This window comes from Dipodomys spectabilis, unplaced genomic scaffold (assembly GCF_019054845.1).
Source record: "Dipodomys spectabilis isolate Male_0828 unplaced genomic scaffold, ASM1905484v1 ptg000136l, whole genome shotgun sequence".
In the NCBI taxonomy this organism is placed as follows: domain Eukaryota; kingdom Metazoa; phylum Chordata; class Mammalia; order Rodentia; family Heteromyidae; genus Dipodomys; species Dipodomys spectabilis.
The window spans coordinates 11,284,393-11,308,564 of NW_024870813.1; the positions used below are offsets into that span (position 1 = coordinate 11,284,393).

Here is a 24,172-nt window from a genome sequence, read left to right on the forward strand (position 1 = left end):
CAGCACTTGGAAAACTAAGGGAGGAAGACTGCAAAGCCAGCCAGCAGTACATAGTAAAAACTTGTCAGAAAAAAAAAAAAGGAAAAGAGGGAGGAAGGAAGGAGGGAAGAAAAAGGAAGGGAGAAAAGAAGAAAGGAACGGAGGGAGTGAAAGATTCCAAAATGTAGCAATCGCTCGGAACAACAGTGTATGAACCATGTCTGCGGCAAGTTCTAATGTCAAACAAACTCATCCAAAGCCCCATCATTTCCTCAAAGCTAAAGTTAGGCTGACTTGACAGCAGCCATTTGTTCTAAGCCAACATTGAGATTGAGGGTATCAATTAAGACTAAACAAATTTTAGCAGAGCAGCCATGGTCACTAGACCCCTATTTAGGAAGACACTGTGAATAGGTTTCCGACATGCAAATATGTCCTGCTCTCCCTTAACTCAGGATGCTTCCATAGACTTTGCAATCACTTACTGGAGAATCACCAAATTAACCAGAAAACAGGATACCAGCACAAGGCGTATCTCCTCACCACCCACTCACTTCTCCCCATCTTCCCCAGAGAAACCAAAGCACTGTAAAGTAAAACAAGCACTGGTAGCTCAAGCCTGTAATTCTAACACCTCAAGAGGCTGAAATCTGAGGATCGAGGTTCAAAGCCAGCACAGGCAGAAAAGTTTGTGTATCTCTTATCTCCAATTAACTACCAAAAAGCCAAAAGTCAAGCTGTGGCTCAAGTAGTAGAGCATTCGCCTCAGGAGCGGTAGCCAGACCCTGAGTTCAAACCCCAGTACACACACACACACACACACACACACACACACACACACACATTACACACAAATTACGTAAGTGAGAATGTAGTATTATTCCCTCTACTAACCACTGTATATTCATAAATACTGATAGGGAGAAAATTATTATTGGATGACAACATAATCCTTAGTAAATGATTTTATTTTTTTTATTTTTTTTTTTTTAGTAAATGATTTTAATAGACAGCCAATACCTTAGGGAATTTGTGACTTCAGGTCTGAGAATGTTTTTCCCCTCATACCCATGACACAGTGCTTGGTACATGTGAAGTGACCAGAAATGAGGACAGACAAGTAGCAGCTACACAGGTTAATACTCAGTTCTATCCTTTACTCCTCCATCCTACACAAGTAAGTAACTCCAGTACATCTTTTTATCTTTTTGGACACTCATCTCCCCTTCCCTCACTCTCTCTCAGGTTTTCCTTCCCATCCTCACTAACAAGTTTTGGTTTTTTTGTTTTTGTTTTGTTTTTTTGTCAGTCGTGGGGCTTGAACTCTGGGCCTGGGCGCTGTCCCTGAGCTCTTCAGCCCAAGGCGAGCACTCTACCACTTGAGCCACAGCACCACTTCCAGCTTTTTCTGTGTATGTGGTGCTGAGGAATCGAACTCATAGCCTCATGCATGCAAGGCAAGCACTCTACCACTGAGCCACCTTCCCAGCCCCTCACTGACAAGTTTTATAGTTCACTTTCAACAAAACAGTGTCTAGTGACTACCACTGTTGCCTTTGCCTGAGCTTGTTTTCTTGCTCAAGATTAGCACTCTACCCTACCACTTGACCACAGCTCCACATCTGGCTTTTTTGGTAGTTTAATAGAGATAAGAGTCTCACAGACTTTCCTGCCTGAGCTGGCTTCAAACAGTGATCCCCAAATTTCAGCTTCCTGAGTACCTAGGATTACAGGCATGAGCCACCAAGTGCCTGGCCAAACACAGTTGTTTTGTCTTTGTTTTTGTTTAACATTTTAAGTTTACAAATGTGTAGAATTTCAATTACATTGTAACCTTTACAGACAGGCCTGGACATGAAACTATCACTTATAATATTGTCTCTATGAAAAAATAACTCCAAACAATCAATGTGTAAATGAATGCTTGAAAGGCAATCTATTTTCTTTTTTCTTTTCTTTTTGCCAGTCATGGGGCCTGAACTCTGGGCTTGGGCACTGTCTCTCAGTTCTTCAGCTTAAGGCTAGCACTCTACCACAGCACCACTTCTGGCTTTTTCTGCTTATGTGGTGCTGAGCACCCAGGGCCTCATGCATGCAAGGCAAACACTCTGCCACTAAGCCACCTTCCCAGCCCTGGCAATCTATTTTCAAGAAACACAGGTCCTATTCCCCATACTGGAAGGTAACATGACGTAGGGGAAAAAGAATTGGAGTTTTGGCATGAGAAGTCTGAATCTCACCTCCATGTCCTTAGCCAAGGAACTTACTGTCTTGGAGCCTCAGTCTCCTGATCAGTAAAATCAGAACAGTAAGTTCTCTCTCAAGGTTTTAACAATGTAATTTATACCCAAATCATTCAAATTAGGAACTGGTCATTAATGCCAAATAAACAATAGTCCCTTTTTCTTTCTTTTTACTTTTTTCTTTCTACCTTTCTCTTTTTACCTTCCTTCCTACCTTTTCCTCCTTAAAAAAAAATTGTAGAGTATGCAGTACAAGTTAAAAGTTCTTTATTACCTTATTAAATCCTCCTGGCAATTTCACAAGGTAGCTACCACTTAGTTATCCCATTTTACAGATGAGGCGCAAGGATTTACAGATTTGCCTATAAGCACTCAGATTATGGTGTTTCTCTCGGCTCTAATATTAAACTGGAAACAGCCCTAGCAGAATTAAAGCTGCTCACTATACTCTACCTCCTTTGTAAATGAAGGAGTGGAATTTAAAGAAGTCTAATGTTTCCTGCCATTATTTCATATGATCTCATAATTCTACATATCTGTCAGATGGCAAAAAGAACATGAAAAGTTCAAGTTCACATTGGGCAAAATGGACCCAGGATCAGGACACAACTGATGTGCAACACTCCTGGGTTTGCCTTCCCAGAAGTTGGAATACCAGGCTCACTAATGTTTGAGCTTCTGAACTGTTACTTTCTTTGGGAACATCAACTGAGTAGACTTAGCCTCAACTGGCTTCTAAAGGTAAACCATGACTTGGGATGTGGCGCAAGAGTACCTGCCTAGCAAGGTGAGGCCTTGAATTAAAACTCCAGCACCAGGGCTGGGAATGTGGCTCAGTGGGCGAGTACTTGCCTATCATGCATAGAACCCTGGGTTCAATTCCTCAGTATCACATAAGCAGAAGAAGAAAAAAAAAAAAAACAGAAATGGCACTGTGGCTCAAGTGGTTTAAAAAAAAAAACCTCAGGGACAGTGCCCAGGCCCTGGCCCTGAGTACAATCTTTAGGACTGGCAAAAGAAAGAAAAAGAAAAAGAGAGAATGGGGGGGAGAGGAAGGTAGGGAGAAAAAAAGAAAGAAGAAAACTCCAGCACCACCAAAAACAAAAAAGAAGAAAAGAAGTAACCAACAATGTTGCTCTTTTAAAAAAAAAATATGGATGTTGAAATTTGAAATAGTGTCCCAACACCAAAAGTCTTCGATGTCTTTTGCTATGACTGGGAGCCATTCTGCTCACTAATTGGGGATTATTCAATCTCTTTTACAATATTATAATTGAATTTGACTCCAGGCCATAATAAACACTCTGATCCATTAACTTAGGGCCACAAGCAACATTCTGCTATTTCTTTGTAGTGAAATAACACTCAAAGTACCAAAACTGCCTGTGGGCAGGCAGAGTTGAAAATACTACTTTGTCATATGCATGCATCAAATGGTAAGGCTGCCAATTAAAATGCTCACAGAAAGGAGTTCTTTTATGGTTCTTATACTACAAAAACTTGCAAATTGTACCTTTAGGCTTTTCTTCTGGATATTTTTATCTTTTCAATAACTGCAAACACAATTTAGTGTGACTACATATGGGTACAACACAGACTGGCTTGTAAACTTGTTGAAAAGTGAAATAAGAGAACAGCTACTTCACCTCTAGAACAAACTGGCCAAGATGTACTGATAGAAAAAACACTGTAACCCATCCCCAGCAATACTATTTGTGTTTGTGCCTTTTGCAGATTGTATTTCATCTCTGTTCTTTATGTAACATTAATAGACAAGACATAGCATCAGTTTAAACCAACAGAAAGACTTGGACAGGAATACTAACTGTATTTCTTTTTGTTTTACTTTGTTTCAAGTATCAACACTATAGTCCCTATTGCCACACATAATTAAATCCATGAAAAATTTCTAGCCCTATGGTTTCAGAAAACTTATTCCCAGCTGGGCAAGAAGAAAGAATTAGGTAGAGTCGAGAGAATCACGTTTTAATGAATAACAACCATTAGCCTATCTAGGTGGTTGTTATTTAAAATATATGTATGAGGGATAATTAACAAAGCACCTATACGCTAAACTATAATCCTTTAACTAGCCAGTTCAATCTTTTTTTTTTTTTTTTTGTGGGCCACTGGGCTTGAACTTGGGGACTGGGTGCTGTCCCTTGAGGGACACCACTCTACCACTTTGAGCCACAGAGTCACTTCTGGTTTTTTAGTGGTTAATTGGAGGTAAAAGGCTCACAGGGACTTTTCTGCCCAGGCTGGCTTCGAACTTTGGTCCTCAGATCTCAGCCTCCTGAGTAGCCAGGATTAGAGGTGTGAGAGCCACCAGCACCTGGCTCAGCTCAATCCTTATGAAACATCCAGTTCACTCCTAATGGCTTACTGAAGAACATTGTGCTATATTCCATTCATAAATGGAAACATTTTCAAGCTGAGTGTAAGTAGAAGATTTAACAGCAAAGGCTCTGGAGATCAAAAGCGAATGTGGCAAGTCTTCATTATTGAATTTGATTTTAGCGTGAATTTCTACCTTAGCTAGCAAGTTTTTATAAGGCTGGTAAAATCAATAAATACACTAAAGGCCTAAATAATCATCACACAATAGACTAATCCTCTTTAGGTCAAATGCAAGTTCTCTCTCCCAAGTACACATACTTCATCAATTGCTAAGTAGATGCAATGAAGATGACACTGAATTCTCCTAAATAACTGATTGCATTAACACCAGCAAACCACAAGTGTGATACCACACTTCCTCTTCTTCTCTACTTCCTTCTCCTCCTCTTCCTCCTGCTTCACCTCCTCTTCTTTTACTGGAGTTCAAACTCAGGGCCTTTCACTTGCTAGACTAGCACTTTAACCACTTGAGCCATGCCCCACCCTCTTTATTTAATTATCTTTTAAATAGTGTCTAATGTTTTTTACCAAGGCTGGCTTCAGATCAGGATCTACCTACAGCCTCCCATGCAGCTGGGATAAACAAGTGCCTTGCCACCATGGCTAACTTTTTATTGGTTAAAATGGGAATCAATTTTTTGCCTAGGCTGGCCTCAAACTGTTCTTCTCCTGATCTCTGCCGCTGGAGTAGTTGGGATTACAGATATGAACCACTGCACCAGGTCCTTTTTTTTTTTTTTTAAACAGAAGAGAATCAGAGATGTCTAAGGTACATTATATAACCAATTAGGGGGATGTGTGTGTGTGTGTGTGTTCCTACCTAGACTAACTACAAACCACAATCCTCAGATCCCAGCCTTTTGAATTATAGCACATGGCTGCTAGTTAGTTTTAGATTAATCAATTCTTTATGTCCTGAAAGCTGTATATGTAAGGCCCTATTAGGATGACACTCAGAATGATACAAAGATATACTGTTAAGGAGCCAACAGCCTAGAACATTAGTAGGATTACTGCAGTGAACTAGTGATTGGGAAAAGGAAGGTCTGAACAGCACCAAGGGTCAGTAATAGCATAAGATGCCTTGTTGGAGTGAACAAGCCTTAAATCACAGGCATTCTCTGAAAGGTCAAATCCACCTTAGATGCAAGGATGTGCCATGTGTGCTCCGAAATGAGGCATTCTGGAGTCTGTTGGTAAAATGCCCAGTGTCTCAATTAGCTAGTCCAGACTTCACAGTAGGCACACAAGGTGGGGCAGGACCAGCATGGACTCTGAATTTGGCTTCTCCGTTGTCAAAGGAACGTGCTTTAGACACACCGTTGATTATGCCTAACAAGTGTTCTCATTTTTAAAATGGTAGTGTTGTATTAGAACATCTCTCAGGTCTACTTACAATACTGTAAATATGTCTCTAGGTTGTGAGTTGGCAAGTTTTTTTCTATAAAGGGCCAAACAGTAAATATTTTTAGGCCATATGGTCTCTGTCACAACCTCTCAACAATCATACAAAATAATAAATTCATGGGTATGGCTATGCACCAATAGAACTTCATGGGTAATAAAATGTTAATTTTAAATAATTTCTTTTTTTCCAAATATTAAAAAATCTAAACATTATTCTTAGCTCCTGGACAGTACAAAATTTGGCACAGAGGCTCTTGCTTGCTGAATCCTACTCTCCACAGAGAAATAAGATCAGAAAGAGCATAGGGAAGATCATCCTTAAAAACCAGAATAAGAAACTTTAACACAAAGCTAATGTACAGGAGGTCTAGAAAGTTTCTGAGAAACAAGATGTTGAGATCAGAGCTACACTTAAGGGGAATTTACTGGGCAGTAATGGATGGCAGGGAGGGATTAGGAGATAAGCCTTACATGGACTGGTGGCTTTGAGTAAGGAAAAGAAGAAAAAAGAGGGATGGGAAGATCAACAAAACATGACTTAAGACAAAGGAAAAGAGAAAGGGTTATTTATCTATTAAGCACCATTTTGAAACTAACAATTTCCAGACAAGAAGGGAATACAAAGAAAAGTTTTACATTCTCTTTCTCCAGTGCTCTAAGATATGACTGCAGAAGGCTAAGGAATCTGCCTTTTCATGGAGGCTGCAGAACAGCCCAAGTTACATATCAAGAAAATGTAACATGAAAGTTTGGGTTTCAGAGATGCTAAGAGAGTATGTCAATTTTAGAGATGATGCTTATTTATAGTTCCTTTTACTACGGAGCCATGTCAAATTAAGAAAGAGTATCTGGTTTACAAAGACAAACTATTGCCTTTGGAATTTTCAAAGTCATTCTGCTGACTGTGACTCAGAATTTTTAGCTGTCTTTTCTTGCTCAGTGGGGAAAAAATACTTCAGTGCTACAATTGCAACCAGCTATATATTATTACTGTGTAAAACAGAACATGTGGTCTAAAATTAGTAATCATGATTAATTTTTTTTAATAAACTATGTGACCAATGACACAGTGCTATCAAGTGACACCAACAGTACTTGGCAAATTAATGCCAATGAAATTGGTATAACTTGCAAATATGTCACTATTCAGTAATTCTGACATTGTTGGAAAATATAAGCATGTCTGTCTCAATATTTGTTGCTATGTAAGTGATCCCACTAAATGGGGTTCCTAGATGCCTCTAGAACTAGAATTTAGAAGGTGGGTGGGGGCTGGAAGAAAGAGGGAGTATTGGACACAGATAAGCACCAGTAGTTCTAATTCCTAAGACAGTTTGACAAGAAACTAGAACACAGCAAAGGGTGATTAATTTCAACTCAGCACAGTGGCCTGTGTGCTGGGCCACTCAACAAGAAGAAAAGGGAGCTCCAGGCATTGGGAGGAAGAAAGTAACAAAGAGATCACAGTCATATAACTTTTATTAAATATTTTAAAATTGTTTCTATTTTATCATTAATTACTGTTAATCTCTTATTGTGCCTTTTTCATAGATATGTATGTGCTGTGTAGGAAAAACAATATATTTATGGTTTACACTCTCTGGTTTTAGGCATCCATTGGAGATCTTAGAATATACTTAGTATGAATACTTACAATTAAACTGGGAGTCAGATATTATCCTGAGTTTTGTTTTACAGAGTAGGATCATGAGAAGCAAGGATTAAGAGGTTAGGCTTCAGTAGTTAATGACTACAATCCTAGCTACTTGGGAGGTCTGATATGAAAAGGATCAAGGTTTGAGGCCAGATTGGGCAAACACAAGACCCTGGTTTCAATCCCTAGTATGACAAAAAAAAAAGGGGGGGGGGGGGAGAGGGGTGTTCATGCTCCATGTTCTCAAAAAAAAAAAAAAAAATTAAGCTGATGGCTGTCTTTATTCAAGGGAAACTGGCAATCAAAGGTTCAGACATCTAAAATTCTGAGTGATATTTTCCCCAAGTTGGTAAAACTGTATATTCCACAACATATGGAGTTCTACTGAAAGCTTTCATTGGAATTTTGCCTTGTTGAGAAAAAGAAGCTATGCCTAGACATTTTTTAAAATCAACACTGCCTTTTCTTTACCTTAACATTTAAAATGTCTTTAAAACTATGGGGGAAAGTATAAGCAATAAAATCTAATACACAGTGAGCTCTTAATTATATATGAGGAATCATTCTAACATTTTAATGAACTTACTTCATACAATTACTCTGAGATTCGGTTTTATCTTGAATTTTGTTTTACAGAGTGGAACCATGAGAAACAAGGATTAAAAGTCAGGTGCCAGTAGCTCATGACAATAATCCTAGCTACTTGAGAGGGATCATGGCCAGCCTGGGTAGAAAAGTTTACAAGATCCTTTTCAACCCATAGCTGAGCTCAGTGGTATAAACACCTGTCATCCCAAGCTATGTAGGGGGGCTGACATTGGGAGGATCAAAGATCCAAAGTAGCACAAGCAGAAAAGCCCAGGAGCCTCGGCACCTGTGACCCCAATAACAATGAGAAACCTGAAGTAGGTGGACTGCCCTCAGTGGGAAGCAAGACTCTATCCTAAAAAATAATAATAACCATGCCGGGCGCTGGTGGCTCACGCCTGTAATCCTAGCTACTCAGGAGGCTGAGATCTGAGGATCGCGGTTCAAAGCCAGCCCGGGCAGGAGAGACTGTGAGACTCCTATCTCCAATAAACCACCAGAAAACCGGAAGTGGCGCTGTAGCTCAAGTGGTAGAGCGCTCGCCTTGAGCTGAAGAGCTAAGGGACAGCGCCCAGGCCCAGAGTTCAAGCCCCATGACCGACAAAAAAAAAAAAAAAATAAAAATAATAATAACCAATGAGGTATGGTTCAGTGGGCAGAGCAAGCAAGAGGCTCTGAGTCTAAACCCTAGTACCACCATCAACCAATCAATCATTAATAGAAATGAGAACTAAATACCTTTCCCAAGGATACCATTCTTAGGTGTCATCGATGGGATTTGAACCTAAGGAGTTTATCTCTTACCCATTAAACTCCAGTGCCTCTTCAGATTCTTATTATATTTCTATGCTGATTCATCTGGTATCTATATCTAAAAACTGACTTTGGTATTTGTTAACTCATACAAGATACATTTTACCAAAGCAGACTGTTTTCTTCATTTGCAAAGGATCAAAACTAATAAAGAATTCCAAGTCCATGTTCCATTTGTATTTAAACTTACATATTCTCTATAATTCTGTATTAGGTTGGGCAGGATTGTCCTCATATGCACATCAATACTGTACATGGGCTTATTCAACATGAATTGGATAATCCATATATGCTATGCTTTATAGCTATTTTCCTAATTGACAGTTAAATTTCACTCATAGCATAATATATGCTGTATTCTTTGAATACAGCAAATGGCCTTCCTTTCATTTTTTACTCTGTATTTCTCAAGAACCTTACTATGATACAGGCATACTAAAACTTCAGAAGTAAACACAGCAGAATCAATATTTGACAGAGAGAAGATGTTAAAGAAATATTAACCACACAAATAATTACAAGTGTGAAATCACAATAAGGAAAAACACAGATAGCACATGTTAGTTTAAAGGTAGTCTAGGAAAACACTCCATTTTTTAAAAAATGGACAGTTGGGGTTGGAAGTAGAGCTCAAGCGGTAGAGCCCCAGCCAAAGAGCAAAAGCTTCAGATACTAAGTTCAAGTCCCAGTCTCAGGGAGGGAAAAAATGGTTAGTAGGACATGAGGATCAGTAGAAATTATCCGAGTAGAAGAGAGAAGTATAGGCAGAGGGAACAGCACAGAGAAAAGTCCACAGGAAGCACTGTGCTTTGGAAGAAATGAAAGCGCAGTGAGCCTGAAGAGAGCAGTTGAAGGCAATGCTTGAAGGTCTTTAGGTTACCATGGAGACCACTAACCACTCACTCCTCTCTACTACTACGTGCCTACTATGTGCTCATCGTTCCAACATCAGCAGCATTTGACACTTTCTCTATAACTACAAAGAATAAAAACTACTGTACTTACAGTACTAACACATAATCCTTTCAGAGGAATAACAAATTCTACAATGATTTCATTGCTGGAGTGTAAGTGGCTAAATCAATTATTAAATCCATCTGTATTTGTATCAACTTGAGACTAGAATCCTTGTCTTGTAACCCTGGTATTGTTCATAACATGTAACCATGTGCATAGATAGGGTCGAGAAATATAAGCGTTGCTGGCATGGATTTTTATTTTCTATATAAGCTTCACCAGCCATTCATATATATTTATGTTAATTGCAATGAACAAAACCATGCTGTCTACCCAGTAGATAAATAATGGGCCAGTTCCCCAGAATTGGGGTCGGGACAGAGCTAGAAGGCTAGAAAGAAACACTAGGAAACTAGATAATAGAGGTCTTCAACTCAGCTCTAAGAACAAACGTGCCATTTCTTTCTTCACAGTGAGCTTACTTGTGGGAATAACTTAAGCCTTATTTCAAAAGAGGAATGACTTTAACTTGGCTTATGACCAGCTGTGGTAAGAACAGCAGCGAAATTTAGCCACTTTCCCCTCAAAAGTCATTCTACTGGAAATTTTATCAGTGAGAAAAACTCTAAGGGCCAAAAGACTCTATTTTCTGCAACTTAGCAATATCTGTCAGCCATGTTTAGTTTTAGGATGCAACATTCCTCATCCTCTATACCTGCACACCACACTCACATAACTAGTCTACTGGGCTGGCTAATGAGAGAAGGGACAAATTGTGTCTTGAAATCTAAAAGTCAAATATAAATAACCAATGCAATAAATGTTATATATGAATTTTTGTTTCTCTTGGTTATATAAATTAGCTGTGTAGACCAGACCAGACACAGACTCATTATCCTTTTACCTCATCCTCCTGAGTGGCTGGGATTATAGGTATGAACCACAACACCAGGTTATTTATAACTTCTTAAGAAGAAAAAGATTTAAAAAAAAAAAGCTCTTCTCTCCATATTCATTCCCAAAATGGAAACAAAATAAATACTAAAATTGGCTTTTAAAAATTAAGTGGCAGGGCTAGGAAGGTAGCTCAGTAGTAGAGTGCTTGCCTTGCATGCATGAGGCCCTGGGTTTGATTCTTCAGCACCACATAAGCAGAAAAAGCAGGAAGTGGTGCTGTGGCGCAAGTAGTAGAGTGTTAGCCTTGAGCTGAAGGTGAAGAGCTGAGGGACCGCGTCCAGACCCAGAGTTCAGGCCCCATGACAGACAAAAAAAAAAAAACAACAACAACTGAGTGGCAGACACCTGATAATCAAAAACTTATCTGAACTTACATAGCTCAATATAAATAAATGCATATTGCAAAAATTCTCCAAGTCCAGGGTACAAGGAATAGAAAGACAGATGAAAGCTTTTTTTTTTTTTTGTCGGTCGTGGGGCTTGAACTCTGGGCCTGGGCGCTGTCCCTCAGCTCTTCAGCTCAAGGCGAGCGCTCTACCACTTGAGCTACAGCGCCACTTCCGGTTTTCTGGTGGCTTATTGGAGATAGGAGTCTCACGGTCTCTCCTGCCCGGGCTGGCTTTGAACCGCGATCCTCGGATCTCAGCCTCCTGAGTAGCTAGGATTACAGGCGTGAGCCACCAGCGCCCGGCTCAGATGAAAGCTTTCAATGGAAAAATCCTTTATTTTCTTTTAGCATTCTAGAAACTTATTACAGATTTAGTTTCCTCTTAAAAGCTCACTCTGAAGGAATGTATTCTATCTAGTCTTGAAGGTTGTTGAAGCCTTAAAATGTCATGGCAGAAGTTTATTTTCTTCTTCTAGTCCCAGCCATATGAGAATGTTTAAGGTTTTCAGACTTAACTGAAAACAAGAAGACTGAACAACCTTTCTCATCATGAGTCCTGGCCTTGCTAAGTTGAAAGAGGAACATTGTAAATACAAGGCCTTCTGGGCTATGCAGCAAAACTTTTTTTTTTTTTTTTAAACTCAGTACTTTGCACTTGCTAGGCAGATATGCTATTGTTTGAGCCAGACCTCCAGTCCAGCAAGACCTTAGGAAAAAAATAGTCTTGGCCATTCATGATGGCATACAACTGCAATTCCAGCTACTCAGGAGGCAGAGGTAGAAGAATACAAGTGCAAGGCTAGCACCAAGCAAAAGCTTAAGATCCTATCTGGGAAAAAAAAAAAAAAGAAGAAAGAAAAAACTTAAATGGGAAAAGGGCTGTGGGCATGACTCAAGGGGTAGAGCACCTGCCTAGCAAGATTGAGGCAGTGAGTTCAATTCCTGATATGACAGAAAGAAAGAAAGAAAGAAAGAAAGAAAGAAAGAAAGAAAGAAAGAAAGAAAGAAAGAAAGAAAGAAAGAAAGAAAGAAAGAAAGAAAGGAAGGAAGGAAGGAAGGAAGGAAGGAAGGAAGGAAGGAAGGAAGGAAGGAAGGAAGAGAAACCTTAAAAGGAACACATAGATAGATCCTTGCTCATTAAGGACTGCTCCTTTGTTTCATAGTGTCCTAATGCTGTTTTATTTGTAAATCCCCCACTATCATGACCATGACATATAGTTTAACAAAAAGAATGAGTCCAACTCAGCCAGAAGGCAAAAAAAAAAAAAAAAAGCAGCAGATCAACTTTACACTACCTTTGTTTCTTGCCATATGGCTCAAGGAAATAAAAGATGTTTGATGAAGAATTCATGACTCATAGTATGAAGCTACACTCTAACAGGAAGGCTCCAAATAAAATATCAACACCTGGCCTAAATCCGTAAATTTTTAAAAGGCACTCCCAAAAAGAGAATGCAAAATCCAAATGCCAGATAGCAGTCACAGAGTCACATCTTATGAATTTAGTAAGTGGCCTGCATAGTTGAAATAACTCTGAAACAGAGAAATCACCACTCAAAATAGCCTGAACACTTTTGTTATCTCAAACAATGGGCTGTTAGCCAGTCATTCCTCCCTCTCAGCATATACTCTATTTATTTTCAAAGTCCTTTATAAATTTGATGAGATTTTAAATTTGGCTAGTCCAGATGTTTCCAAGCTGAGGATGAGAAATATTGGTTACATAATAACTTCTAATGAATACTATGCATATATTTGTTCAATTTTAAAATGAGTACTGCAAATCTATGACCACAATAGACATGGTCCCTGCCATCAATGAACTTAAAATCTCATTGCAGAAGACATGCCAAACAAGTGTGGTAAGCGGCACATGCAAACATGTGTTCTAGTGACTGGGAAGATGGACATGACAGGATATTCTTATCTACCCTTGTTTCCTAAGGGGTTCTAGAAAGACCAGGAAGTCAACAGAAAATTTGTTAAATGATTATCCTTTCTATAACATATATAAAACATTTTATACCCATATAAATGACCAATAACTAAATATGTAAAAAAAACATAAAAAACAAACATAGAAGAAATATTAAAACCTAAATGAGTTCTATGTCCAAAAGTAGTTTTTACCTAGTGCTATCCTTACATGGTGCCTGAAACAGGAGGGGTGAAGCAAAGCAACTGTCAATGACTCCTCCTTAATCCATTTAGAATTATACCAATGTTATTTGTTTAAAAAACAAACAAACTTTTCACTGTATAACTAACTATAAGCAAACATTTAAGTTGCTTACGTTAAATATAAACATGGCTGTGGAAACATACGCTATTTCAAAATAATCTGTTCTCTCCGTCACTTGTTAAATATTACTGAAATAAAATTCACATCTGTCCAAATTCTTCAATCTTTTCAATGTAAGGACAAAATTTTTCATAGGAAAAACGTAGATTCCACAAAGAGCCTACAAATATATTTCAAATACTATTTCACTGTAACAGACTTCGAGCTAAGCAATCATATATATTATTTTTTCAGAACAACCCCTGCCTGGAGTTGATAGTGCATGTCTGTAATCTTAGCTACTTGGGAGGGTAAAATCAGAAGAATCCCTGTTCAAGGCCAGTCTAGGCAAACACTTGAGACCCCCCCTTCTCAACTAATACTCTGGATGTTTGTCTGTCATTCCAGCTTCAACGGAGCCTGAGATCAAGAAGATTATGGTTCCAGGGCTGCCTAAGCAGAAACGTTTGCAAGATTTCATCTCAGAGAATAGAAACTAGGCACGTTGGTATGCACCTGCCACCCAGATACAGACAGAAGCACTGCACAAAATAGACAAATTGTGGTCCAGGTGCACCCCAGAGTCAATAAGCAAAACTCAAATATCTCAAAAATGACCAGTCTAAAAAAGTTGCAAGTTAGGTTCAGTGATAGTGCCTGCCAAGTTGAAACTCTAGCACCACGAAAAAAATAATAATCCTTGATCTGCTTTTTCAAGCTTAGGTGCTTTGGGACTCATTTGTATCACCCCCTTTTTTTTTTTTTTAGAGGAGAATAGTAAGAAAAAGAAAGGAATAGGAAAGAAAAAGAAAAGAGGAGTGAGAGAAATGGAGGGTAGGGATTAAGGGAAGGGAAAAGGGAGTGAGAAAGGAAGAAAGAAAAGAAAGAAGATAAAAAGGAGGAAGGGAAGAAGAGAGGGAAGTTGATTAGGGCAGGCAACAGAATGCTGTGAAACTGATGTGTAGCTATGAAACAAACCTACTTTCACATCATTTTCACAGGTCCTTCAAACAGGTTCTGTTGCCAGTCCCATGGCAAATGGGAATTTATGACTAACAACAGTTTTGTTGCTTCTGAGTCAAGGTAGAGAACCTTCACTGATATTTAACGACTTTGGCTCAAAGGTGGAGATCCATTTTTCTGCCAAGGGCCATTTGGATATTTATAACATCATTTGCAGGCCATACAAAATTATCAACAGAGAGATAGCCAGGGAAGCCAACAAAAAGCATTTGTGAAACATAAATTTGTCCATCCAATCATGTATCAAATGATTTTATGGGCCTCATGTCACCCAAAAGCTAGATGTTCCCTCCACTAGATGGAACAATGGAGTGAAAAATGCAGAGAATCTTGACTAGGAGAGCCTGAATTTGAGTCCAAGCTATAAGAGAAGCTATAAGAGAAGCTATTTAATTTCTCTAAATGGCAGTTTCCTCATCTATAAAATGGGGACCCCACAATAGCTACCTACAGGACTGCTTTAAAATCACCAACGTGACAGTATTCCATGAACTGTAAAAGGTTATATAAACATTCCTATTTACTTTACTAATTTTTGCTTAATACATGAATTATATAATTTTGAAAATTAGAAAAAAATAGAAAAATGAAATTATGTTCTTGTTGAAAAAAATACATGGAACTGTAGATTATCATTTTATGTGAAATAAACCCATCCTACAAAAATATAAGAAAATATAGAAAAGTATTAAGAAAAGAAATACTCACAAATCTATCATTGTTGTTACTTGTTTTTAACTAAAATAGTCTAACACCAATCAAAAGAAATGAAAGCAAAAAGTAACTTCAGTTTAAAACTGATTGTTACAAAGTGACAAAATTAATTGCTAAACTCTCTTTTAAGAGCAGTATACCCTTTCCCATCTATCAGCCCAAAGTGAAGACAATGCTACTATTTGTCCCAGCACTGGTCCCAAGTGCCTAAGATATATGGGTGAGGCCCATAAAAGTCAAGGCCACAAAAACTCCCCAAATAAATATTTCATGAGCCTAAGGAATAGTTACAACACTTGCCCTCAGATGCCATGTGAAAGGCAAATTATCTGAAGCCCCATTAATAAAACTGACATGACTGTAATGGACACATCAAAGACTGACAGTTTTCTATAGGCCAGAAAAGAAAATTTATAAACGATGCTGTACATACATTGAGCAGACAAAGATTTCTGACTTCTTCACACTGCTTACTGAAGCCTATTCTTGGAACTTTTGTGTATTTTCTCTGTTCCATCTTCCACTTCACTCCTCCTTTATTATTGTATAGAACTTGCTCTCTGTGTTTAAAGTTGCCTTACTGTATACAATAGAGTCTAATTTAGGAAAAACAAAAAAGAATGAAGTTTTATCCATGAAGAAAGTAAAACATTAAGTGAAGGATACCAGACACAAAGCCTATATAGTGTATGATCCCACTTACATGAAATGTCCAGAACACGTAAATCCTACAGTATACAGGAAGTAAACTGCTGGCTGCCAGGCTTGGGAAACAAGGTGGGGGAAAACAATGAATGACTGTTAATGAGTATGGGGTTTCTTTTGGAAGAGTCAAAATGTTCTAAAATTAGACTGTAGTGATTATTGCACAACCTGGAAAACATATCCAAAAATAATGACTTGTACACTTTAAATAAGCGGTATGGTATGCAAATTCTTTCTCAACAAAACTGTTCCCAAAATGGTATTATTCGTGTGTGTATACATATACATATATTCTTTGACATTCAAAGAGGTCTTAAAAATACCTGTCTTGTAAATGAATGAATGGCCATGCTCCAACAATTGAAAAGCTCATCTTCACTTAGTAACTTTTTGCTGTTTGAGGGCCTTGAACTCAGGCCTGGCACTGTCTCTGAGCTTTTTGGCTCAAGGATAGTGCTCTACCATTTTAAGCCACAGCTCCACTTCTGGTTTTCTGGGGGTTAATTAAAGATAAGATTCTCATAAACTTTCCTGTCCAGGCTGGCTCTGAATCGTGATCCTGAGATCTCAGCCTTCTGAGTAGCAAGAATTACAGGCATGAGCCACGGGCACCAGGCTCATCTAGTAAATGTTGTTGTTGTTGTTCGCCATGGGGCTTGAACTTAAGGCCTGAACTCTTTTTGCTCAAGGCTAGTGCTCTACCACTTTGAGTCACAATTCCACTTCCAGTTTAGAGGGATGGCTAATGGGAAATAAAAAGTCTCACAGATTTTCCTATCCAAACTAGCTCTGAACAGCAATCTTCAGATCTCAGCCTCCTGAGTAGCTAACATTACAGGAGAAGCCACTAACACCCAGCTCATCTAGTAATTTTTTATTTTACAAATATCCAAAAGTCATGTAGAACAAGAATGTTAAATAATAAATAGTAAATGAAGTAGGTGGGTTCACTAATGCCCCACCAGTCAAAATATACATTTTCTGAACCCCAAAAAACAAATTTGGGAGCCGGAGGCTGAGATCTGAGTAGCAAACATCACAGGTATATACCATACCAACTGGCAAATTTCAGATTATTTGCTCAAAAATTAGTCATTATTTTATAGTAATACCATATATTTCTCCCAAACAAGGTGAGGAGTCCATTATAGAGATATTATGTCTTCTACTACATTTCTGGTTAATTCCTTCTCCATTTTCCTTGCATCATCTAAAGCCTTCATTTTCTTCATAATCAACCAACTTATAAGGTCTTCTCATTTTTCATCCTTCCCATAGTTCCTTTTTCTCCAACAATATTTACTAAGCCACCTGTGGCTCAATGTGGAGGTTAGAAACTGGAAAATTATATACATATATAAATTATATAAAAATTATATATATAAAGGCCTGCTCTCTAGACACAATCTAGTTAAGACTTGAGGCACATATGGGACCCATATATTCAAAAGCCACAATTGGCACTGAGAAATCAAAGTAATAGCTAGATCTTCTGGCCTCCCCAGAGCCAACCCACAGTCTTCCTCACACACCATTCTTATGCTCCCCCTCCCACTCTCTTTGTTCATCCAGATGGATAAGGTCTTCGGTTAAACTTCCCATATGCCATGCACTGACTTCATCTCTAATTTTTCTCAACTTTCCTCCAGAATTACGATCAAGACAATCTATTTGCTAAAACCTGGAGGTGACTTAGAAGAACCTCTGCTCATGACTGTCAGTACAAACCTTTCCACTTTCTCTACTAATTCATATGGACTTCAAATTTCAAAACCCTTCTTTTGATTGTGTTGTAAAGTTTGTAACTAGATGAGATTTTTTTTCAACCTATGACTAGCCTTACTTCTTTTGAATTTGTCTCCATGCCTATTACAGTATTTTCTAACTCAAGTTGCTTATGACAATCACATATGGAGCTTCCTAAAAATATAAAGGCCTTCACCTCACCCCTGGAGAGCTCTCCACGATGTCTGGGGTGGGAGCTGGACATTTTTATATCTGAAAAGCCCCACTGGTGATTCTCATGCATATGAGAACCACTAATTTATTGCAATGTTCTTCATATAGTATTAATTCAATGCTTATTAATTCATAGCATAGAAGCTCATAAATAACTTTTCTCTAAATAGCCTAACCAGATATCAACCCCTTGACTGCACTAACTGTGCTCCAAGTGCAACATGTGGTTTTTAAGATTTCATTTCCTGAAGTACAACATAGAGACTCTATTACCTTGTCTCTTTACATTGTTTCCTACTTGATGAAAAATGGAGGCCTGGAATGCAGCCATGTTAGACAGCACTACATTAAGAATGTACTCTGAAATCAGAGTGAAATGAATTTTAAAGAGAATGAGAACAATGTAAAAACGGACATTCTGAGTCAATACAGTATTCTTATTGAGTAGATCTTTACTGAGTCTCTAAAGAAGAACAAGAATTTGGTGCGTGGTGTTTCTCTGTCCTCTAGATTTCATAAAACCCAGGGAGACCTTCAACTACTGAAGTTCCTCTCTAAGTGCACTACTCAAATCAGATAAATTGTCCAAGCCCCACCCAGACCCACAGTTACCTACCAACTATCCTAACACACACTGTTTACATAGCTCTGTAAGGGCGAGGTATAAACTTTTTCCACCGTTGCTCATCCTAAGCAACAGTGGTCTGAGTCAACCACCCAGAGTGAGTTTAGTGAGTGACATTAGCCAGAGGACTGTTAACAGACTGCTATCTCTTTTCCCCATTCCAGAAGGTTTCATCTCCAGTAGGAATCACTTCAGTTATTTGTCACAACTGTGGGCTACATTGACCTGTAGGGCCAGTGGCCACCAGGAAGTATGACCGAGGGAGGGGACCTCCCAGCTTTCTTTTGGGCAGGGGGCTAGAGATCTTAGATTCCACAGGCCTCTCCTGGCAGCTCCATCTTGCTTCCTGCCAGAAGGAGGGGCAGAGCAGGACTTCCCCCGAGTCAGGAAAAGCCCCAGTGGGATGAAACCCTTTGACAGAAGGTAAAGCCAGGTGGAAATCTACGAGGAGGAAATAAATTGAAAGGCAGTAGTTCAAGAGGGAGAATAAACGGGTCTCCTGCGTAAAGGTATGAATACAAGATACCCTGCGGAGAAGGAGTGGATATAGACCAGAGATCTCCAAGATCAATGGGGATAAAAGGATCCGAAATGCGACTGCGGGAAGAGGTGGGCTGGTGGAGTCAGGCAGGTCTCGGAATGCCAGGCATTAGAAAGCATTAGAAAGGAGAACAGCGGCTTTCAAAGCAGAGTCCCTGGGAGGAAAACCCACTCCCTACTCACAGGCCTAAAAAGGAGTGGAGAGCAAGGCGGTCTCCGTGGGGAACCACAGCCAGCCCAGGGGGGACTGCCTAACAATTATCATTTGTAGGCGCCAGCGACAGGCAAAATGCCACGCTAACACCTCGCAGAATCTTCACAACACACCCGCAAGGCAGGCTTCATTATGGTTGCCCCCATTTTATAGACGGGGAAACTGAGACCTCCCTTCTCCCTCCCAGAGGCTCGGGGGCTTTGCGCAAGGTCATCGGGCGGGTTAATCAACATTCGAATCCGAATCATCTTGGTACTGAGACTGCCAGCCGGCCCGCGAATGGAAGCTGCTAGACAGACCTGGACCTGGGGGCTGTCTCCCGCCCCCGGCCCCGCCCCCGCCACGGCCTCGGCCCCAGCCCCGACCCAGGCCTAGGCCCAGAGCGCTTACCCGGACTAGGTTGCTGACCGCCGCTTGCACCGCAGCCACGGGCGCCGTGAGGTCAGGAATGGCTTTGCCGTCCACCTCGCCCTCCTCGTGCATAATCACCAGGTGCGAGATCTGCTGCGCCACCGGCTCCAAGATGCTCTCAATCGTGCGTGTATGAAACACCGGCATCGCGGCGACTTAGCGGGGCGGCGAACCGCGAGCGACCGAGAACAAGATCTGCGGGGAAAGGAACCCGCGGAGAGACAGACTCCCAACAGCGACTCCGGGCTTCCCTCGGCGTAACTAACCTCACGGGGCGCCCCGCCCTTTCGTGTCGCAGCGTCCAATTGCCTCGCCGCTCAAGGCCGGAGCTGCTACTCCTATTGGCTCCTTTTCGAGAGGCTCAACCTCCACCCCCCCCCCCCACACACCACCGGCGCCGCCAAAGTCCCGCCCCGCCCCCATTCCCAAGGGAGGGGCCTAGGATTGGGGCTGCGCCGCAGGGATTGCAACCGGATTCCCGAGCCCCAGCGCGCGGCGCTCCTTATAAGGGCATAGTGGGAGCGGAGCAGGCGGCCGGACACGGATGGCCCCGCCCCCCTGGCGGCCTCCCGCCTCGGATCTGCAGAATCACCTCAGCGGGGCGGGGTCTCCTCACCTCAGCCGGTGGTAGAGTCTGAGGAAACTTAGTAACCAAAACTCCTCAGCTTTTCCCTTCACACAAGGCCGTCAAACTACCCTTTCCATCTCCTCTTAGTAAAACATGAAAACCTAAAAGATCCAAAGGACAGAACTGCACCGAGAAACGTGAGTGTCCCATTGATTAACACAGACTGCTCCCCCAGCCCTCCTCAGAACTATGCAGCTTAGCAGTTGGGTGTGTAATCTACTCCTTTGTCTATGCAAGTCACTTCTAAGTATGTATTTTCTAAGTAAATGAGAGTAAACAGTTTTCTGGAGCTGAGGAAGGCCTTTTCATTCCTCATATAAAATTACCTTTTTATCTTTCAGTTTATCGACCTCATTCTTTTTAATGGCTGCATCATATTCCATTGCATGAAATAAAACTTTTTTCTGTAGCCAGTTTCCTAATAATTGTCTCCCATTGGGTTCTATTTTTCATTGTTTAAAAAAAAAAATCCTGAAGCCAGGCCTGGATGTGAACCTCTGTAGCTCTGTAGTCCTATCTCTCTAGAAGTAGAGGAAGGAGAAATCACTTGCACCCCAGAGTTCAAGGCCAGCCTGGACAGCATAGCAAGACAAAACAAAAAACGTGCATGAACGTTATTGTATCTCTGTGCTGTTCACCTACAAGTGAAGTGAAAATGTGTAAGCATGCACCTTTTACAGGTCAATAGGTGAGACCTAATTGCCTAATCTTCTCAGAGCATGCTTTAAGACATCTTTTGCATGTTGTTCTAACCTCAAGTTCCGTTTACCCAAACTTACTCTTCTTTTTATTTATTTTTTTTTTTTTTTGGGTTGGTCGTGGGGCTTGAACATTGAGTCTGGGCGCTGTCGTCAGCTCTTCAGCTCAAGGCTAACATCTACCACTTGAGCTATAGCGGCCACTTCCAGTTTTCTGAGTGATTTATTTGAGATAAGAGTCTTATGGACTTTCCTGCTTGGGCTGGCTTTGAACCTCGATCCTCATAGTTCAACCTCCTGAGTAGCTAAGATGACAGGAGTGAGCCACTGGCGCCCAGCCTTCCTCATTTTTTGGCGGAAGGATTTTTATTAAAGTCGCCAAGCAAAAGATCCTCAAGCGGCTAGGAAGGTGGCTCAGTGGTAGAGTTCTTGCCTTGCAAGCGTGAGGCCCTAGGTTTGATTCCTCAGCACCACATAAACAAAAAAAGCCAGAACTGGTGTTGTGGTTCAAGTGATAGAGTGCTAGCCTTGAGCTGAAGAGCTCAGGGACGGCCCAGGCCTAGAGTTCAAGCCCCACGACCTACAAATAAATAAGTAAATACCAGAAAAAAATATTTGGTATTATGAGTTCCTCTCCCTTATCTCTGCTGTATATATTAATAAATCCTTAACTATTCCCTTGTCATGCCTACCCTTTGTGTATGTGTATGTCTGTGCGTTGGTACTTGGGGCTTGAAGTCAGATGTTGGACTCTTGTCTAATAGCTTTTTCCCTCAAGGCTAGGACTCTCCGAATTGAGCCACGCCTCCACTTCTGTTTTTTTGCTGCTTAGCTGGACATAGAGTTTCATGCACTTTCCTGCTCGGACTGTCTTTGAACCTTGATTCTCAGATCTTAACCTCCTGAGTAGCTAGAATTACAGGCATGAATGACCAGTACCAGCTTATATTTTCCCTTTAGTTTACTATGAACTTATATCTATATCTATTTTAAGTTAACAAGTACTTGGCACATCCAAAGTTCTGGACACTGGGATAGGCCTTTATTTAAATTCAGGAATATGCAGCATTTAGTTTTTATCACCCCATTTTATAGATGATAAACTCAAGTTCTGAAATTTATATTAGTTTACACATAGAGCCAGTTACTCATTATATGGAGCCCATCACAAAATGAAAATCTAAGACCCTTGTTCAAAAATAAGGAATGGCCAGGCACTAGTGGCTCTCACCTATAATCCTAGCTACTCAGGAAGCTGAGATCTGAGTATCGTGGTTCAAAGGTAGCCTGGGCAGAAAAGTCCCCATGATACTCTTTTTTTTTTTTTGGGTCCAGCCATGGGGCCTGCACTCTGGGCCTGGGCACTGTCCCTCAGCTCTTCAGCTCAAGGCTAGCACTGTACCACTTGAGCCACAGCGCCACTTCCAGCTTTTTTCTTTTTGCTTATGTGGTGCTGAAGAATCGAACCCAGGGCCTCTGGCATGCAAGGCAAGCACTCTACCACTGAGCCACCTTCCCAGCCCCCACGATACTCTTATCTTGAATTAACTACTCAAAAACTGGAAGTGGTAGAGCGCTAACCTTGAGCACAAAGAGGCTCAGGGACAGCACCCACGCCCTGAGTTCAAGCCCCACAACCAACAAAAAATAATAATTATAATAATAAGGAAAAGTACTGTAAGAGATACTGAAATACTTTATTTCCTTCAGTGATCTTCAACTTGCTCTTGTGACTTTTTACTCATTATTCTATTTCCAGTTCCTGGACCTTTAGAATAAGTACAGACCCTCACAGAAAGCTGCCAGGATCCTCCTGCCAACTGCTAGATTAATTCTTTGTTCCCCAGCTCTCAAAAAAAGGAAAGCAAGTCAAGCATCTCCTCTTCCCACAGGCTTGCCTACTCAGACTACAGCAGATGGGTAGCCTTCAAAGATACAGCAACTTCCTCTGAAACTTGCCCAATAATTTATCCCCACTGAGTTAAGCACTAAGCATATTGTGGCACTGTTAGCTCCAGCTGGAAATGACTACCACCGTGCCTCAACCCTAGATCCCTAAGGGACAACACAGTGAACCTTGACCAAGGTCGGGCAGAGGGCAGTGATTACTAGGTAGGAATAGGGGGAGTTAGGGTACGGGAGGTGAGGAGAGAGAGAGAAAGAGAGACAGAGAGAGAGAAAGTGGGAGAGAAAGAGAGAGCTACCTTCTTTGCTGATTTATATACTTAAGAGCAATTTAACATCTTCTTTTGTTCTATATATTTCCTGCGAGTTGGCAGCAAGTTTCAGAGGGTTGCTCATGTCCTAGTCTTTTAAGTGTAACATATCATCCCTGTCTCCAATTTTGTCATCCAGGCTCCTCATTATTGGCCATAATAACCTCTAAAATACTATTTTATTCTCCAAGACTAATCTATACCCATTTCTGTTTCTTTTCTCCCCCAGATTCACATACACCCTCTAAAAACTTGTTTTTTTTCCCACTTAGTGCATTTTTTTAATATAGGATCTTGTGATTTTACCTGGAGCTGGATTATGGCCTAGGATTATGATCCTTCTACCTCTCCTTGCTGTCTAGATGGGATTACGGACCTGCACTACAATGCCTGGCCCTCTACTATTTTTTTTGACACATGTTAGAAGTGCCCTCCACAATCTGGGCCAGGATCAACCTTCCTGCCTTCTGCTTCTCTATTGAAACCAGAGACAGATGGGTTAAATGGTATAAAGAACACAAACCTTGCCGGGCGCTGGTGGCTCACGCCTGTAATCCTAGCTACTCAGGAGGCTGAGATCTGAGGATCACGGTTCAAAGCCAGCCCGGGCAGAAGAGACCGTGAGACTCCTATCTCCAATAAACCACCAGAAAACCGGAAGTGGCACTGTAGCTCAAGTGGTAGAGCGCTCGCCTTGAGCTGAAGAGCTGAGGGACAGCGCTCAGGCCCAGAGTTCAAGCCCCACGACCGACAAAAAAAAAAAAAAAAAAAA

General features: G+C 40.7%; 1 protein-coding gene across 2 annotated transcripts in view; it reads right to left on the minus strand.

The window, feature by feature from the left end:
• The window catches only part of Vcl (vinculin), a 99,619-nt gene extending 79,498 nt beyond the window's left edge, over nucleotides 1–20,121 (minus strand). Inside the window, exon 1 of one of the 2 annotated variants that reach the window (XM_042690116.1) lies at nucleotides 19,838–20,121. In XM_042690116.1, the coding sequence (XP_042546050.1) occupies nucleotides 19,838–20,005 (168 nt within the window). In that variant the 5' untranslated portion in view covers nucleotides 20,006–20,121. The remainder of the gene's footprint in view (nucleotides 1–19,837) is intronic. The other variant, XM_042690117.1, reaches the window with a different exon arrangement.
• Nucleotides 20,122–24,172: the final 4,051 nt, after the last annotated feature.